Raw genomic sequence first — 19,107 nt, 5'->3', positions numbered from 1 at the left:
TATATATATATACGCCACATCTTCATTCATTCATTCATCTGTCAATGGACATTTAGGTTGCCTCCATGTCTTGGCCTTTGGAATTAAGTATAAATACACAGATGCTTATCTTGGACTCTGAGTATTTTTTCTCAGCAGCACTGGGGTACCATGCAGCCAGGTAAATGGTGCTGTTCACTGCAGCCTCTAGCCCTTCGGCAGCGTTCCTTCTCAGCTAGTCTATGAGACGCATAACTGTCAACAATGAAATTTATTCTTTGTAGGTTACAAGCTTTAAAATGAGTAGGGCCATGACGATAAGGTTGGCTTTCTTAGGACAAGCCGTGCTTTTATGAATTGGTTCTACTACCTGAGTAATTGTGCTAGGACTTGGCAGCTCTCTTGCCCTCTTTATTTATTTTTTATTTTTTATTTTTATTTTTTGCGGTACGCGGGCCTCTCACTGTTGTGGCCTCTCCCGTTGCGGAGCACAGGCTCCGGACGCGCAGGCTCAGCGGCCGTGGCTCACTGGCCCAGCTGCTCCGCGGCATGTGGGACCCTCCCGGACCAGGGCACGAACCCGTGTCCCCTGCATCGGCAGGCGGACTCTCAACCACTGAGCCACCAGGGAAGCCCTCTCTTGTCCTCTTTAATGAGGATTCAGTAAGGTGCAAGTTATGTGAACATTCCCCACCCAAAGATGCTAATGAATTTGTCACTGCAGTTAACTTGACATTCCTGATTCATTTTCACTCGAGTGAAAGAAACAGCTCCTTGCCTTGAATGGAAGCACCCAACAGCTGGGTATACCATGGGCAGCAGTTGCCAGGGAAGTGTTCTGTACCTCTGATTTTTAAATCCTATTTTAATAGGTTGGCACAGACTTATATTTCTGAAATGCATATCTGCCATTTGCTCAGTCACCTATTCATTCCTTCAGGAAGCTTCCATGGTGAATCTACGGTACGCCAAGCAGGGGGCCCAGCCCAGGGATGCAGACAGACTGGGAATGGTAGTGGTGATAGTGGCAGCAACAGAAAAACAGAACCAGTAAGATATGTATGAGGAATTGTGTCGTGTGACTGTGGAGGCTGAGAAGACCCAAAATCTGCCGTGTGCAAGCTGGAGGCCCAGGAAAGCCAGTGGTGTAATTCAGTCCAGAGGCCTGAGAACCAGGGGAATCCGAGCCCTAGAGCAGGAGAGGATGAGATGAAATGTCCCCGCTCAACAGTGAGGCAGGAAAAAAAAAGTGAATTCCTTACTCCTCCACCTTTTATTCTGTTCAGGCCCTCAGTGGACTGGGTGCCCACCCACATTGGGGAGGGTCATCTGCTTTACTGAGCCCACCCATTCAAATGTTAGTCTCACCTGGAAACCCCTGCACAGACACACTCAGAAGTGATCTTTAATCTGGGCGCCCTGGCCAGTCAAGTTGATAAACAGAATTAACCCTCACAGCGTGTTTTCCCTGCATTTTACCTCTTGGACTTTACTTGTGCCATTCCTGTCACTAGGACTTCCTAATCTACCATCTCCTCTTGGAGGATTCTATCTGTTCCACAGTGGTCCCCTTGAATGTTGCTGCCTCCAAGAACTCTTGCCCAGTTGTAATTTCTCTCGGGATGTGAGCTTTCTCTGCACATCTCTGAAGAAGCTGACCTTACCCTTCCTGCATTTTCGTAACGTCTTAGCTGCCTGTTCTCCTGCTCCTTCTGATGGTAGAGATTTCTCTGATTCAAAGCGAACTAATATGGAGATAAACATTCAGCCACAGCACAGCCAAGCTGCAGGTGAGTTTGGATAGTGTGTTAACTAACCCTGCATCTTTTTCATCTAGAGCAGGCTACTTGGATGAAGATCAGATGCGGGTGCTCTTGGAGCGGGCTCAGACAGAAGTCTTTTCTATAAAACAGAAGTTGGACAATGACTTAAAGCAGGAAAAGAAAAAACTCCACCAAAAATTAATAATTAAGAGAAGACGAGAGATGCTGCAAAAGGTATATAAGGAATTATGCTCTTGATTCTTTACATAACCATTGTGAACACCCACCAAGTGCCGGGTTCCATGCCAGGCACTGCCATCAGAGGGCTAGGATCCGAAGGGCAGCTGGGCAGGCATCCTGATGTGCCATCTACAGTTGATTGGTAGTGACTTTTTGGAATGCTGCGTCAAGATCTCTACAGGTCCTAGCAAAGCTGAGGGTTGCGGTAGGTTAGTAATGTCTGCCAGGGCAAGGGAATAGGAGTGCTGGTTCCAGTGAATAATGACCGATGGGTGCTACAACATTTATGGAGTGTTTAATTGGCACTGTGCTAAGTGTATTATGTATTTTATTTAATCCTTACATTAACCCTATGAGGTAGATGCTACTGTTTTCTGTTTTTGTTTTTTTTTGTGTGGTACGCGGGCCTCTCACTGTTGTGGCCTCTCCCGTTGCGGAGCACAGGCTCCGGACACGCAGGCTCAGTGGCCATGGCTCACGGGCCTAGCCGCTCCGCGGCATGTGGGATCTTCCCGGACCGGGGCAAGAACCCGTGTCCCCTGCATCGGCAGGCGGACTCTCAACCACTGCGCCACCAGGGAAGCCCTGTTTTCTCTTTTTTTAATGAAGACTTCGAGGCTGACAGGGCTTAAGTGTTGTGGTCTATTTGCGCTGCTATAACGAAGTACCAGACTGGGTGGCTTATAGAGAACCACAATTTATATCTCACGGTTCTGGAGGCTGGGAGTCCAAGGTCAGGGTGCCGGCAAGGTCGGGTTCTGGTGAAGGCCCTCTTCTGGCTGCAGACAGCTGACTTCTTGCTGGTAGAAGAAGTCAGAAGGGTGGAAAGGGGGAGGAAGCTTGGTGGGTGAGTGTGGGGCCTCTTTTATAAGGGCACTAATCCCATTCAGGGGGCTCCACCCTCATGACCTAAGCACCTCCCCAAGGCCCCCTCTCCTAACACCACCATGTCCCATGTTAGGTTTCAACCTATGGATGTTGGGGGAACACAAGCATTCAGATCACAGTATTAAGTGATGAGGTCAAGGTCACATGTTTAGTGAGTGGCAGATGTGGAATTGAGCCCAGGCCTGTCTGACTTAGAGCCTCAGTCTTGTCCTTGACACTGACCCGCTCAGCTGTTTGTGAACCTCGAGAGGGGAGAGACCAACCGGCAACCACAGAAAGACATCATGTGCTCCCTACATGCTCTGGTAGCACAGAGAGGAAGTCACCGTCTCCTGGGGTACCCGAGTTCTGGGGGACAGATGAGCATCTGATGCGAGCAAGGCAGGAAGGACACTGCAGGGGATGGGGAGGCGTCTTGTTCAAAGGTGAAGCACTCAGGCAAGGGTGCCGCGCTGTGCGTGGAGCTCCGAGAACTTGGGAGCTGGGAGGGCAGAGGGCGGGGGCTGGAGGAGGCACTCCCGGGAAGCAGCACCTCGTCAATGAGGGCAGTGTGCCGGGCTGGCAGCTGACCTTCATTCGAGGACAGTGGGGAACATTGAAGGGTTTTCAGGAGAAGTGATGCCAAAAACTCGGCCTCTGTGCACCAGTGCTGAATCAAATCTTGGAGACAGAGTTTTGGGTGAAGTAGAAAAGAATAGCTTTATTGCTTTGTCAGGCAAAGAAGGACACAGTGGGCTCGTGCCCTGAAAAACTGTGTGTCCCAACCCGGGAGGATTTGGTGATGAGTTTTGTGGCAGTGGTTCAAGGGCGGAGATGCTGCTAAGGGTCAGGGTGTGTGCAGTGCCTACAGTTCCTGAATCTGGCCTCAGGTGGTCTCCTGATGCGCAGGTCATTACCGTCTCGGGAATGAAGAATGCTAACATCTTCCATTTGTTGGGGGCTTTAGTTCTGTAAAAGAGCTCAAAGATACTGTTATGTGTATCCCTTGAGGCGGAACCCGGACCCTGCCCCAAGGCTGCACTATTGTTTCTTGGCTGCCCCTCCCTTGTGTCTGCCTCCCCTCCCTTCCCTGATTAGCAGCTGTTCAAAAGGCTCCCATGCCCAGGAGCCCCACAGGTCCTGCTCAGTTTCAGAAGGAAGATCAGATTTGGGATTTAGGAAGCTCATGTGAGCAGCCTGCGATAGAGTTGGAGGAGCCCCAGGCTGTAGACCTTGAGCAGGTCTACAATGGGACCAATGGGGAGGCTGTAGTCCTTGACCAGGTCAAAACGGATGAGAGCACGTCCTGAGCATGGGAACAAGGACAGATTCAGAGGAGATACTAGATACATGGGATAACACAGGGGGTGGTCTGATGCCATTCGGGAGGGAAAGGGAAACAATAACTTAATTTGGTTGATTAAAAACTCTGCTTTTATTATCAAGTGTTGGGCCCAGCATTCTCACCTGGACCGTTGAACTCCACCCCATCTTTAGCATCACCTCATCCATCTCCATTGGCTCAAGGATCAAAGCAATGAGGCCCAAGAACACACTTCTCTGATGGTCTGGCCTGGTTCCAGGCTAGGGTCTGGAAGGATGGAAGAACTGCAGATATTTCAGCAGTTTCCCATGAGTACTGTTTCTTACAGCTGCTTTTGATAAATCTTGTGAGTGGTACAGAGTGAGAACATAGCTCCACAAAGGCAAAGGTTTGTGTCATATCCTCAGCTCTGAGGACACATTGTAGGTGCTCAGCCAATATTGTAGAAGGAAGGAATTGACACTCTCTGGTCACCCGGACCCATGAACAAGACATATTTGCACAAAATAGAACCCGGACTGTCCACAGATGCACTATTGTTAATAACACCGTGATGTACATCTCTATGCATGTCAGCTTTTTCCCAGCACAGGGCCTTTATGCCTACTGCTGTTTCTCCCAGGAATATCCTTTCCCCCATCTTAACCCAGCTGAGATATGACCTCATCCCTCAGGTCTCCCTTGGGTCTCCTTCTTTCTTTTTTTTTTTTTTTTTAAGGAAGAAGATGTTGGGGGTAGGAGTTTATTAATTAATTTATTTATTTTTGCTGTGTTGGGTCTTCGTTTCTGTGCGAGGGCTTTCTCTCGTTGTGGCAAGCGGGGGCCACTCTTCATCACGGTGCGCGGGCCTCTCACTATCGCGACCTCTCTTGTTGCGGAGCACAGGCTCCAGACACGCAGCCTCAGTAGTTGTGGCCCACGGGCCCAGTCGCTCCGCGACATGTGGGATCCTCCCAGACCAGGGCTCGAACCCGTGTCCCCAGCATTAGCAGGCAGACTCCCAACCACTGTGCCACCAGGGAAGCCTGGGTCTCCTTCTTTATTTTTTTAACTTTTTAAAATTAGTAGTAGCATATTATTACTATAATTACTCTTGGTGGTGATTAGCCTTTGTTGTTTGGTTTTTTTTTCCATTATGTTTTACTACAGGATATTGAATATCGTTCCCCGTGCTGTACAATAGGACCTTGTTGTTTATCCATTTGGGTCTCCTTCTTTAAAAGGCCTTCTGTGACCTCCTCATTTAAATTGTCTCTCATGGATCTCAGGGGGGTTTTCTCTTAGGATATCTCAATTTTCAGTTCCTATGTGCCTGGGACTTGGTAATAATAATAGCAGACATTCATTGATGCCAGTTCTGCACCAGGCCCTCCTCTAAGAGTTACACATGTCTTCAGCAACTCATTGCATCCTCACAACTACTCTGTGAAGTAGATCCTATTATTATCCCCATTTTACAGATTAGGCAGTAGAGGCCCAGACAGGGCCAGACACTCGTTTTGGGTGGCTCAGCTTGTAAGTGGAGAAGCCAGGATAGGAGCCCAGGTGGTCTGCCTCTTGGGTGTTACCTACTCAATAGATACGTGTTCAATAAATGTTGAACAAATGAAGTTTTCACTACATGTTGGCTTATTTTCTAAAGAATAATTTTGTTTTTTGGGGAGGGGGGAAAGAACGATCAACTTTATTGATTCATTTAAAAACGATGCAACCTCAAACAAAGGAGGTACTGCTAAAAGCTCAGTTGGGTGAGGCAGATTAAGCCTTTTGCTTAAATCTTCACCCTAAATCTTTGAATTATGAAATTTGCCACCCCTTGCCTCTGGAATACTGTGATTAACATAGACAGAGGCAGGTTTTGTCTAGTCCAGAAGAAGAGAGCAAGATAGAGAGAATAGAGAGAATATTATATCTGAGTGAAGGAAGAGAAAAAAAGATGTCCTGGATCCTTCTTTGAAACAAATGAGTAAAAGGTGGTCACATTTTGCTAAAGATCAACCAGGTTATGCACTCTTCTCCTTTGGGGAGGATGTGTTAAGAAGGTAAAAACCTTAGTAGAAATTTCCTCTCTTGTTGTCTAAGACTTGACTATGGGGAGAAATCAAGAGTCCTTCCAGTTCTGAACACGCTCTTGCAGTATTTCTGTCCTATTAGCCTACTTGCATAAAAATCTTAGTAGGTTTTAGAAGAGCAAAGCATTTATTCAAAGTTTCCATTTCATGGCTCAATTCTCCTCTGCTGCTACTTTGGCAATCTCCATTGGTCTTTCTATTATGTTACTTTTTTTGTTTTCAAGAATAATTTGCTGAATATGAGGTGATTGGGGAAAGAGATGTTGACATTCGGTGCTTCCTGCAACCGGAGTGTTTTCCCCAAGAGCTGTACAACCGAGTCCTGCCCCCCGTTAATTGTCTGTTCTGGAACTCCTGCCAGCACAAGGAGCAGCGGAGGGAGCGGCTGTCCATCGCCGAAGCCTTCGGGGCGGCCGAGGATGCTCGCCAGTACATGGGCCAGTGGCGGAGCCTGGTGGCCGAGCACAGCGCCACCCTGGAGGAGCTGCAGGAGCGCCTGGACCAGGCTGCCCTGGACGAGCTCAGGGCCCTGACCCTCTCACTGTCCGAGAAAGCCACTGAGCAGCTGCGGCGGCTGCAGAACTCGGTGATGACCCAGGAGCTGCTCAAGCGCGGGGTCCCCTGGCTCTTCCTGCAGCAGATCCTGGAGGAGCACAGCAGGGACCTGGCCGCCCGGGCCGAGCGGCTCGAGGGCGAGGAGAGGGACAGAGGCCAGGAGGGCATTCAGAGCGTGAGGCAGAGACTGAAGGACGATGCTCTGGAGGCCTCCACAGAGGAGCAGGCGGAGCTGAGACACTGGGAGCACTTGATCTTCACGTGAGTTTTAATCCCTGTGTACTTTCATCGCCTCCTCTCCTCCCACTAGTGGGGGAGGGATTCCACCGCCTGGTTACGGGGATGGCCAGACACGTGCCATCTGACACTGGGCAGCAGTGTGTTAGTTACTTATACCCACAGCCCAGGGAAGACGGGCAGTGCCTGTCCCCCCAGGGCCACTCAGGGGTTGCAGAGCAAACAACCAGGGCTCGTGGGAGGCAGGCTTTGTATTTGGGTTGGCCAAAAAGTTCGGGTTTTTCATGTGAGCGGGGAAACAAACAAATTTTTTGGCCAACGCAAGAGCAACAGGAGGGTGAGGTGCCCCCTGGTTCCCGTGGGAGGATGTGATGGGCTTGTTTGGACAATTACAGGCTGGCAGGGAACTGAAACCCACTGCTCATGAGTAAGCAGGAATTGCACCTGCTCCCCTTGATGAGAAGTGCTGTGTGAAGAGGGGAGCTTATCCACAGGAGCAGGGTGGGGAGGGGAACTTATAGTTAAGCCACATGAGGCTCTCCCTGTGTCAGCAGATGTCAGGGAGCACATGGTAGTGGGCCTTCATTCCAGGCCTTACGGCCCGCTGCACCATCTCTTTATGGGTCCCCTTCATTCATTGAATTCAAGAACCATGGAATGACATTCACTTCTGACTAGGATGCTGTAAGCCATTGCCCGCCAGAAATCCTGGTGTAATAATTATAAAATAATGGATAATTTGCACCACTCATGTTTTCAAAGCCACTGGAGAGCTATGGAAGCAATGAGGACAAGTTAAAATCAAATTCCAGAGGGGCCACTGTTGACAGTCCTTCACTGCCCTGCAGCATTCGCCGGCTCTTTGTGCAGACTGAGATTTGACGTGGCCCAGAAGGGGCCATCAGCTGTGTGACAGACACCAGCAAAGCTTTGGCAACTGTCTAGGGCTGGGACGTCAGATTGGAAACTGGAGGAGCCTCGAACACGGCCCACATGGGGCTACAGAGAGGAATGAAAGGTGGGCAGTGTAGACCAAAAACCTGGGTTTAAATCCCAGCACTGCCACCAACTGTCTGAGTGTAGGCAAGTTACTTAACTTCTCTGAGCCTCATCTTTCTTGCCTGTAGAATGGGATGACAATGATAAATCATTTACGGTGCTTTCAGCAGCACATGATACTATTGGGTTGTTAGAAGGTGAAAAAAGCATTTTATAAGAAGTCGGGGGGTAAATTTTCTAGTTTTGATTCCATGACCCAATGATACTATCAAGGATCCAGCCCTCAACATCCTTCTGCTCCACTATACTCAGTGTGCTGCTTTGGTCTTTGGGCTCAGCCCCACATGGTTTCAGGATGGCTGCTGCAGCTCCAGGTGTCACATACATCATCTCTTTTTTTTTTTTGGCGGTACGCGGGCCTCTCACTGTTGTGGCCTCTCCCGTTGTGGAGCACAGGCTCCGGACGCGCAGGCTCAGCGGCCATGGCTCACGGGCCCAGCCGCTCCGCGGCACGTGGGATCTTCCCGGACCGGGGCACGAACCCGCGTCCGCTGCATCGCAGGCGGACTCTCAACCACTGCGCCACCAAGGAAGCCCTATGTCAGTCTTTTAACACAACCCTTGGTCTGCAATAAGTGGATGATAAGAGGTAGCTGCTATCATCACCACCATCATTCCTGTGCTGGAAGAACTCAGATTATCAGGAGGAAAACAGACACATAACTAGATGATTGTGATACACAAAGCAGGAGTAATTAACCAGGTACCAAGCTCTGAAGAAGGTACATGTTGGGCGCCGGCCACTGACCTGGTACTGGGAGCCGGAGACAAGGGGACACTGCCCACAGTTGCCTTGCTGAGGCGGGGCAAGACCAGGCGGTGGAACAGCTGGGTGGGTCCTTGTCTGGGTGTGAAGAGGGGAGACCAGTCTCACCGCATGAAAGACAGAATCAAACCCCCCAGCAACAGCAGCGCAGTGAAGATAAACAGTAACCACCACCTTCCCAGTCTGTTTATTTAGAGTAGTGTAGACTGTTTACACATAAGGGCGTAACGGTGCCCGTTTGGCTATAACATAGCGCTCTTTTCCTTTTAACCAATGGACCCACCCATCAATGTTCCTTAAAGGAACCAACCAACCCAGAAAACACTATTGAAGCGAATAAACAAAACCAAAGCCCTTTGACTATTCTTCCCTCGGTATGGCCACTCCACAGTTCAGTTTGGATCTTAGCCACAATTTCAATTCTGAATTGAATTGAAGCCCTTTTGATTAGAAAAGGTTGCATCGACATAGGATTGTGGAGGGGGTGTTGGGGGTGGGCGTTGGGGGCGGGTAGGGGAAGGCGCCCTTCTCAGTCTGTCTGCTCGGTCCCTCTGTCCCCCTCCTCTACTGATCCTGCATGCTGCTCGCTGGACGTCGGTGGTCCTCCCCATCTGCACCGAGGCCTGAGCTCTCCTTGAACCCTTTCAGGGATACCAAATAGCAGAGCATCGTTCTGCAGTGCCCATCCTTCCTCGGTGGCAGTGACATCCCATGGAACAAGGTCTTCCTGGCCTCAAGGATGCAGTGCCTCCTCCTTAAGTGCTCATTCCCAGGCACTGACCTTGCTGCCAGGGAGGAGAGGTCCCAGGTGTTCGCAGAGGGTGAGATTGTCTTGGTTTAGATGAAGTGACCTCTCCCCTCCTTCTCATCTCTCTTTCTTTATGGTTCTGTCCTTGTTCAGTTCGCCATCTTTGTTCGTTTTTGTTTTCTTGAACAAACAAGATGCTGTCTTCTCCAAGCCCACACAAGTCAGATGCTTCAATGCCACTTCTTATTCCCACTAATTGTTCTCAGCAGTAATTATTCAGCTCAATCTACATTCGACCAAAGTCTCTTTGCTCCGTCCAGCCTGCTTTGGGCTCTTCAAAGTGTGTGGATTGGACGTGACCTTCCCATTATTGGGTGGTCATCTTCTTTGATTCATGTGGTTCCATTTTGCAGGGAGTATTATTAAAGCGGCCGCCGATTGAGTCGTTCAACAGGAAAAGAGAGATCTCACTTTGGTATCAGAAAACTCTTTATGATTTTCCTAAGGGTTAAAGGGGGTCAACTAACAATACACACAATCTGCGTCTGCTTATATACTTTGCTTATTTAAGACCCTAAAAGGTTGTAGCCTTTATTTCTGAGGCATTAAGTAGAAATGGCTTTGCACAATAGTTTTGAAACATATTTTTATAAGCTTCTCAATTTCAAGCAAGAGAGAGTTGCTGTCAACCTGGTCCTATAAAATAAGAATTAATAAGGTTGCATATTTTGCCAGGGAAAGTGTCTTTGAGAGCTTTTTGCTAAACTCCTGCCTGGATTTTAAATTCCTTCAGGGCAAAGACCCTATCTCCTATATTTCTGTATTATGTTGGTGCCTACCTAGTGGAGGCATTAAAGCCAGACCACCCTGGGCCAATCTGGTTTGAAGATTGGCAAGACTAAAAACTCAGATTCATTTCAGAGTTGCTCTCACCTTGGAGTCCACGTAAGCAGCAAACACGTGGGGCAAAGATTCTCCACGAGGGAAGGTACAAAGGAACAGCTGCAGTTTCCTAAAGTACTTCAGAAAAATTGGTGAGTCCCAGGGAACCCAAGACATGGGCTTGGGGCCTTTAGACTGCTTCTGTCTGGGGGCCCAAGTCAGCCCTTTCGGTCTTATTCTGCTTCCACGAGAGAACTTTCTAGGTGAGCTGAAGTCCCACAGGCCCACATGAAGATTTTTTGAGTGATCAATGAACAGACACATGTTGCCCAAAGCAGGACAGAAGAGATGGCCTCCCCCCAGATGCTGTCTCCTGGGTCAGGGAGGACGTTCTGTCCAGAAGTCCCAGCCGACCTCCTCTTCCATCTCGTTGGCCAGACTGGATCCCCAGAGGTGGGAAAGAGAGCCTGTGGCCATTCTCCCCTGTAGAGTGGCTGTAGGCCTTGCCTGGCAGGAAGAGGGGGACATTCCTTAATTTCCTCATTTGTGGGCTTCCCTGGTGGCGCAGTGGTTGAGAGTCGCCTGCTGATGCAGGGCACACGGGTTCGTGCCCCGGTCCGGGAAGATCCCACATGCCGCGGAGCGGCTGGGCCCGTGAGCCATGGCCGCTGAGCCTGCGCGTCCGGAGCCTGTGCTCCGCAACGGGAGAGGCCACAACAGTGAAAGGCCCACGTACCAAAAAAAAAAAAAAATTTCCTCATTTGTAAATTGAGGATTGAGTTGCCAAAGGATCAGTGAGGATGCAGGTAGATGTTTCCTGGGGCTGGCATAATAAAGCACCACAGACCAGGGGCTTTAAAACAACAAAAATGTATTGGCTCCCAGTTCTGGAGGCCAGAAGTCCAAATCCAGGTGTTGGCAGGGTCATGCTCTGTCTGAAGGTTCCAGGGGAGAATCTGATCCCCGCCTTGCTCTCAGCTTCTGCTGTTGCTACAATCCGCAGCACTTGTTGGCTCGTAGACCCTCATCGCATGGCCTTCTTGTGTGTGTGTCTTCTCTTCTTTGAAGGACACCAGTCATATTGGATTAAGCGTCCACCCTATTGCAACATGACCCCATCTTAACTTACTTCTAAACTGCCTCTGCAAAGACCCTATTTCCAAATATGATCACATTCAGAGGTACCAGGGGTTAGGACTTGAACATATCTTTTGGGAGGACACAGTCAGCCCCTAATGGTAAATCACCCTGCATGGTTTCCAGCACGGAATAGGTTTTCCCTAAATGAGAGCTGTCGCTCATCATCCTAGAAAGACCCAGCACAAGGCCCCCCCTTCCCCATGACCTGCCGAGTTGGACATCTCTCCTCTGAGCTGCTGGTCCCTACTTACGGTCTGCTGCTGGCCAGGCTCGGTGGACAGTTCTTTGTCTTCATGTCTGTTCTAAATGGAGACAGGTTCTCTTCAAGGTCGTGAGTGCCGGGACACCTGTTGCCTGCTCACAGGCTTGTCTCATTCAACTCTGAATTCCTAGCCCCGATATGATGTTGTGTCCATCATGACACACATTAGATGCTCAAGAAATCCTTGTGGAATGAATGCCCGATTAAGGAGATGGCGGGGGGGTTTTTCCAGACGTGGATTTGACTAGTGGAGTTTGAGCTTTGAATTTACACTTTCCCCCCAGCACAACCCGCACTGTCTTCTCTCCACTAAAACATTTCACTGTTCTTGCTTTTCCAGAAAGCTCTGCTCCTCTGCCTTCTCCCTGTCCAAAGAGGAGCTGCTCGGGATGAGGCAGGAAGTTCACGGCTGCTTCGCTCAGATGGACAGGAGCTTGGCCCTTCCCAAAATCCGGGCCCGAGTCCTGCTGCAGCAATTTCAAACCGCATGGAGAGAAGCAGAGTTCCTGAAATTGGACCAGGCGCTGGCCGCCCCTGAGCTGCAGGTAGGATGGGCATCTCGGGGCCTCGTGGGTGCAGAAGCGGGGCCTCCTCCGGCGGTTGATACTGTAGGATCTCGCTCCGCCACCCACCCTCAGCTCATCTCCCACCCTCTCCTCTCTGGCCCTGTTGGCATCAGCTGTTCCTGGAAGCACCTTAAGTTCTGTAGTGGACACACTGGTACCTGGACTTTGCACTGTCCACCAGTGGCCCTGAGTCTCTGCCACTCACGGCTCACAGCTGCGCCCCTGTCCTGAGCATTCCCCTCAGTGATGGGATCCACCTGCCCTGAAAGGTGACTCTTCCTCCTGCCCCCTCCCTTGGCCACAGCCAGTGACCCACTCAGAGTACTTCTGTAAGTGGCACGAGGAGGATGCTCAGCTCAGGTGGAAAAGGGCATCTCTCACCCTGGGCCTCGGAGGGTGATGATTGACAGATGCCCGTGGTGAGCACGTGTTATGGGCCGCAGACGAGGCAACTCTTGGGTGTAGGGTTTACTCTGGAGCCCCTTATGGACCAGTCAAGGCCAGACGCTACCTGAGACCTCCACCGTGCGTGGCCCTTTCCCCCTCCTGTCCTGGTTCCCTCACCCCCTATGCCTTGCTCAGAGGTCCTCTCTCCGGAAACCGCGTGCACCCCAGTCCCTGTCTCTGGCTCTGCCTCTGGGGAATCCCACCAGAGACAAGGCCTTTGAATTTGCTGTTTCCTTTGCCGAGAACATCACAGGGCCAGCTCTTTATGGTCTCTTCACGTCTCAGTTCAAATGTGTCACCTGCACAGTGGTCTTCCCTGCCCACTATCCAAGATCACCACTTTCCCGGCCATCCTTTATCCCATGCTGCGTTCCCACGTCTTCAGAGAATTGATTGCTATCTGCAATGTCCTGGTTTCTCGACTTAACTCACGGTCTGTGCTCCCACTGCCAACAAGCTCCCTGTTTGTAGTTCCCGTTCACCACTCCATCCCAGCACCTAGAAGGTGCCTGGTGCATAACAGGTGTGCAATAAACTTTATTGACTCAACCAACCAACCACCGGATGTGGGCGGAATGCGGGGACTTCCCTTGAGTTGATATTATGTTGAGATTGAAAACATTTCGAATCACTTACACTTCCAGTAGCTCATCTGTGGTTCACAGCAGGGCCAGGAGGTAGATATTTTGTCCCCATTCTACAGATGAAAGCACCAACCAGCAGAGGTAAAGTGATTGACCGACGTAGGAGGAAGTGGAAGGACTCATCTTGGAGCTGGTGCTTTCTGACTTTAAACCTACTGCTTCTCCTTGAGGAGAAAACAAAATTCAGTCACATCCTTGGTGCTCTCTGCCCAGCTATAAGTTCTACCATGATCTCAAGACCCGCTGTGGTCTGACCCCTGATCAGTCACATGCTGGTAAACTGACTCTCATTGGGGGTTCGGAGTTCCTGACTTGTAGCATTTGCCTATTTCCCTGGTGTAAATACTCCTTCCAAGGCCAATTTCAGGCTACTGACTTGACATCACTGTGCGTGGGGCTGGGAGGGATGCACACGATCTGCCCCACCCCTGCCCCACTCTGGCTTCCCCCGCTTCCAGTGCTAGTCCTTGCTCTGGGCTTCAGGGTCTTACCCACCAGCCTAGCTCTGTTCCTAAGAGGGGTTGACCCCCAATTTCCTCTTTTTGGTATTATCACCATTAGATCAGGAGATAAAAGCTATAGTTCACTCATGGGATAAGCTGAGCCCAGCCCGAGTTTTTAAAGGCATTGGGTGCAGGAGTCAGGAAGCTCACCGTCTAGTTCTTAGGGCTCCCATGATGTGGCTGAGGCCACCGATTCTGTTCTGGCCTCAGTCTCCTCCTCTGTCACATGGGGGTCTCTGAACTCAGTGGATTGCTGTGTACGTGCTTGCTTCCTCTGAGTGCGCTGGGGCAGGCCCTGAGGACATGGGGGTCTTCTCTTGCATTAACACCACGGCCATAGGCGCCGGGTCAGCGTCTGGTGGGCAGGCCTGAGTCCGGGTCTAGAGCAGGCTCTGGGAGATCGTGACAGTGAAAGAGTGGAGGAAGGGGGGGTATGTGAGCCGGGAAGGGAGGAGGACTGGCCCTCATGGGGAGTGACCAGCAGCCACGTACTGCGCCAAGCATCTTAGATGTGGTGTGTGTTGTGTTGGTCATGCTACATTATGCCCTACTGCATGCTGTTTTGTTTTGCTATGTTATGTCATGTCCTATTGTTATATTCTCATTTATGCTACATTCTGTTATAGCATGTTGTTATGTTCTATCGTGTTGTGTTACAGTATGCTGTATTGTTATATTTTTCTGTTTATTATGTTAGATTATGTTCCATTTATGTTCCATTGTGTTATGTTCTTGCGGTAATCCTATGAGGTAGGTATCATTAGCTCCATTTTACAGGTCTGGAAACTGAGACTCAGAGAGGGTAGCGTCTTCTACACTCATTCATTCATTCGCTGAATATCAATTTACTGAGCACCCACAACCTCTTCTCTTTTTAAATTATTTATTTTATTTCTTTCTTTTCTTTCTTTTTTTTTTTCCTCTGGTTGTGTTGGGTCTTCGTTATGGAAGCGCGGGCTTCTCTTTGTGGTGTGCGGGCTCCGGGCAGGCTCCAGAGCGCGTACGTGGGCTCTGTAGTTTTTGCGGTACATGGACTCTCTCATTGAGGCGTGCAAGCTCAGTAGTTGTGTTACGTAGGCTTCGTTGCCCCGCCACGTGTGGGATCTTAGTTCCCTGACCAGGGATCGAATCTGGGTCCCCTGCGTTGGAAGGCGGATTCTTTACCACTGGACCACCAGGGAAGTCCCACACAACCTCTTCTTCGACCCCTCTCACCCTTGCTCTGGGCTTCAGGTCTTCAGGGTCTGGAACCTTCTATTCCCACATTTTCACACTCCTGACACCTTGTCATGCGGGGCTCAGCTGTAATGTCACTTCTTTACATTTGCGAGAAGCTGGTATGTGTGTGTAGGTTGTGCAGACTGTTATTCTAGGAGGATGGTATGTGTGAAAGCCCACGCATAATGCCTCCTTGAATGCATGCATACGGATGTCCTCAGCAGCCGTTCACCTCTGCAGACGTGTCCCCATCTGCCTAATGTAAGATAATACCCAGAGAATATCTGTCTCCTTGTCTTCATGGCACTCACCAACCCCCTGAGAGTGTCTTGGTCGGTTATTTGTTTTCACGTTTACTGATTTTTGCCTCTGCTGTTTTGTAAGCTTCCCAAGGACAAGCACCTCTTCCGTCCTGTGCCTGCTCACAGAGGCTGACGGGTTGAGGTCCCCCACTGGAGAGGAGGTGGACGCAGGTGGGGCCGCTATCTCTCTGACTGCAAAGCTCTGGCTCTGCCCACGAGCATCCCTCTCCTCCCTTTGGCGGGACAAGCTCCCAAAGTATGCCAAGACCGAAGGCCCATGAACGGAGTTCATTCCAGGAGAGTGTTCATCTCTCCTCCCCTCTCTGGCTAAGACAGCTGTGCGGTGCCAGGAGCTGCAGGAGCCTCTCTGGCCTTGGGGAGACCAGGGGCTGCACCAACCTACTGGTGATCACTTTCTCGCCCATGTTTTCTCCCCTCTCTCCAGCCACAGTCCAAGGCAAGGAAGCCACGCTCCAAGAGCAAAAGCAAGACAGACCTTTTGAAGAAGTGCACTGAAGATAAAATTCAGCTCTTTGAGGAACAGGCCCCCGAAGACCTGGTTGAAAAGGTCAGTGTTCGATCTGTCACTCCTCATAGCACACGGCAGGGCTGGCAGCCGCCCAGTTTACGGGCACACAGAGCCCTTGGGGGCTGTGACTGTCCATCTCCACCCAGCACCTGTTTTTTTCTTTTTCCATCTTTAGTGGAGTATAATTGCTTTACGATGGTGTGTTAGTTTCTGCTGTATAACAAAGTGAATCAGCTATATATATACATATATCCCCATATCTCCTCCCTCTTGTGTCTCCCTCCCACCCTCCCTATCTCACCCTTCTAGGTGGTCACAGAGCATGGAGCTCATCTCCCTGTGCTATGCGGCTGCTTCCCTCTAGCTATCTATTTTGCATTTGGTAGTGTATGTATGTCCATGCCACTCTCTCACTTCGCCCCAGCTTACCCTTCCCCCTCCCCGCAGCACCTGGTTTTTACCTCGTGTTCCTGCAGGTGGGACCCACCCCACCCCCACCCCCGCCCCTTTTCACCTGGTCCTTCTGCCTGGAACCCTCTTCCTCCACTTCTCCCCCAGGAGGTCTCTCTCTGGTCCATTCTTCTGGCCTCATCTCTGGTGCTGCCTCCGTGGCCTGTGGTTGCCACCATCCTTGTGCCTGGCTCTGTGCTGAGGGGTTCACTTGTGCTGCTTCACTTCTACCTCCGCATTTATCTTGCACACCCTCCTCTGTGCGCCACAAGCAGCCCAGCCTCCCTCACCAGCCCCCTTTTGTTACACTTCTGTTTCTGCGCGTACTGCGTATGACCACGTGCTGCTTACCCGTGTCCTTCCCTCTTCTTGGATTTACCTTTCCACTTCTTTTTACCTGAACAAGTGGACTTTGTCCTCAGCTGTCCTAAGGCACAACCTCTGTCCTCAGGTGCCCCCTCTTCCAAGAAGCCTTCCCGGAACACCCAGTTCTCCCACTTACCCCTCCCCCTGCCAACTTCCTTTCCCGTCCTAGCATATCTCACACTGTTCCTTCATTCCTCTGGGATGCTGAGGAGGCAGCAATGTCCCAGGCATCGTGTTCACGACCACTGGGGTGGTCCCAGCTCTCAGAAATGCACATTCTAGACAAAGAGCACTTAAAATGATAGATCATGATCAGTGCCGATAAAGAAATGAACAAGATGGTATGATAGTGACGGGGTGGGGGGATGGCGAGGGGGAAGTGGGATCCACTGTAGGTGGGAGAGTCAGGTGAGGTGTCTCTGAGGAGGTGACATTTAAGAGTCGACACCGTGTTGTCACTGCCGGGGGCCCACTGCCTTCCCCAGCAAAGGGCAGACTCCCAGAGGACTGTCAGTGAGTGGATGTACAGACCATATTCTAGAGCTGCTCGTCTTGTTCCTACCTTCTGTCCCTCGGGTCCTTTACCTAGTTATTTTAATTTTTTTTTTTAATGTAAGTGTATTTCTCAGAACACAAATGCGTAATCCAGCAAAGAGCCATAGAACCTGCTCCAGGCAAGGTCATGGCTCCTTCCAGGTGTGTACAGGTTGTTGATGTCTTAAGGGACACAGAAGTAGCACCCTATTCCCACTTGTGTTCTATATAAAATTGAGACACAAGACAAAGACTAAAGCAGGTACAGGTGGAAATATCATCTGTCTTACAGTTAAAGGCTAATTCAGAAGATAGAAATTAGTATGAGAGCCAGATGGGCTTGCTAAACATCCCAGAATTAGACAGACTCAGTCACACGATCACAGGTGTCCCTGGGGGGGTCCTGGCAGCAGCCTACCTGGAGGAGCAGAAGTGGGGCTCCCAGAGCAGAGCTGAGCCGAGCCTGCCCAGTGGGGTGGATTCCCAGTTCACCCAGGAGGGGACGAGGAGAGGGGTGGAGCGAGGCAGGGACTACATGGAGGAACTAGCCGCATGGGGGGCGGGGCAGGGCATTTCCTCCAATGCACGCTGGTTTGTGACCCATTGTCACACTTAAGGTAGATATTGTTAGAGAAGGAAAAGTGAGGATTTGATCTGGTGGAAGGAATGCATGGCCTGAGCCGTGGCCAAGGACACAATGCAGGTTCAGGGGAGCCCAGAGAGTCTGCAGCCCCGTGAAAAGGCTGCTTTGCTGGGGTGCTGGGTCTCCCGAGGGGATGGGGAAACAGACCTGGGGTGGAGGGTCTCAAGTGCCTGTCTGGGAAGATGGGCTGAGTCTCACCAGCGCTGTAGAAGGAGGAGAGGGACAGGATGAAGGATGGGTTGAGAAGGTCCCGAGGTTTCCTGAGCCGAACTCAGCAGCCCACCCACCGTGAGTTCACCTGACCGTACATGCTTCCCCCATGCTAGCCTGTCTCTTTCATTCCATTACGTGCTTTACCCCTCCCGACTTCCTTAAGAAGTAGGAACGGTCCATATTCCTATTTTACAGATGTGGAAACTGAGTCTCCACAGTGAGTTCATCCAGGTTTCTGCAGCCAGGCGGTGGTGGATCCAGCACTTTAAACTAAAGCTCTATCTCTTCTTCATCTTTGACAGGGAATATTCTCACGGAGCATGGTTATTTCCCACGGTTGTGTAATGTTAGATGAACGTGCCTTGGCTCCCACATCCGTAAAATCAGGATTGAGACAATGATAACCCACTAGTCACCGGATTTGTGAGGAACAAATGGATTGGAAGGTGCTTTTTAACTTTGAAGTGGGCTCCAGTGCCCATTTCCCCAATAATGGAGCAACTCATAGGCTACCTAATTCCGGCCTCATGGAGAAAGGCAGCCAAGAGTCATTTGCCAGCTGTGACCTTTTCATGACAGGCCATCTTCACAAATGGCTATCTCACTGTGGCAAGTGCCAATACAATAGGCACTCCCCAGTCAGCGGCTTTGATGTTCCTCCTGAAGTCGGTCGACTGCATCTCTTAGCATCCGAGTGGCAATTGTTCAGATTTTTTATTTGCAGGGTAATTGCACAGAAATGACAGCCCTTGGGGGGATGGCAGCAGCTGAGAGTTGTTTGATTGTGCTTCAGGACTG

The 19,107-nt window shown here is 50.5% G+C and overlaps 1 protein-coding gene across 1 annotated transcript in view; it reads left to right on the top strand.

The window, feature by feature from the left end:
* The window catches only part of EVC2 (EvC ciliary complex subunit 2), a 140,569-nt gene that overhangs the window by 82,736 nt on the left and 38,726 nt on the right, over positions 1-19,107 (top strand). Inside the window, exons 13-16 of the mRNA XM_060148525.1 lie at positions 1,817-1,976; positions 6,607-7,061; positions 12,235-12,439; positions 16,020-16,142. Coding sequence (XP_060004508.1) covers positions 1,817-1,976; positions 6,607-7,061; positions 12,235-12,439; positions 16,020-16,142 — 943 coding nt within the window. The remainder of the gene's footprint in view (positions 1-1,816; positions 1,977-6,606; positions 7,062-12,234; positions 12,440-16,019; positions 16,143-19,107) is intronic.

This window comes from Lagenorhynchus albirostris, chromosome 4 (genome assembly GCF_949774975.1).
Source record: "Lagenorhynchus albirostris chromosome 4, mLagAlb1.1, whole genome shotgun sequence".
NCBI classification, from domain to species: domain Eukaryota; kingdom Metazoa; phylum Chordata; class Mammalia; order Artiodactyla; family Delphinidae; genus Lagenorhynchus; species Lagenorhynchus albirostris.
Note: the sequence above shows the minus strand (reverse complement) of the source record. Positions and strands in the feature narration are given on the sequence as shown.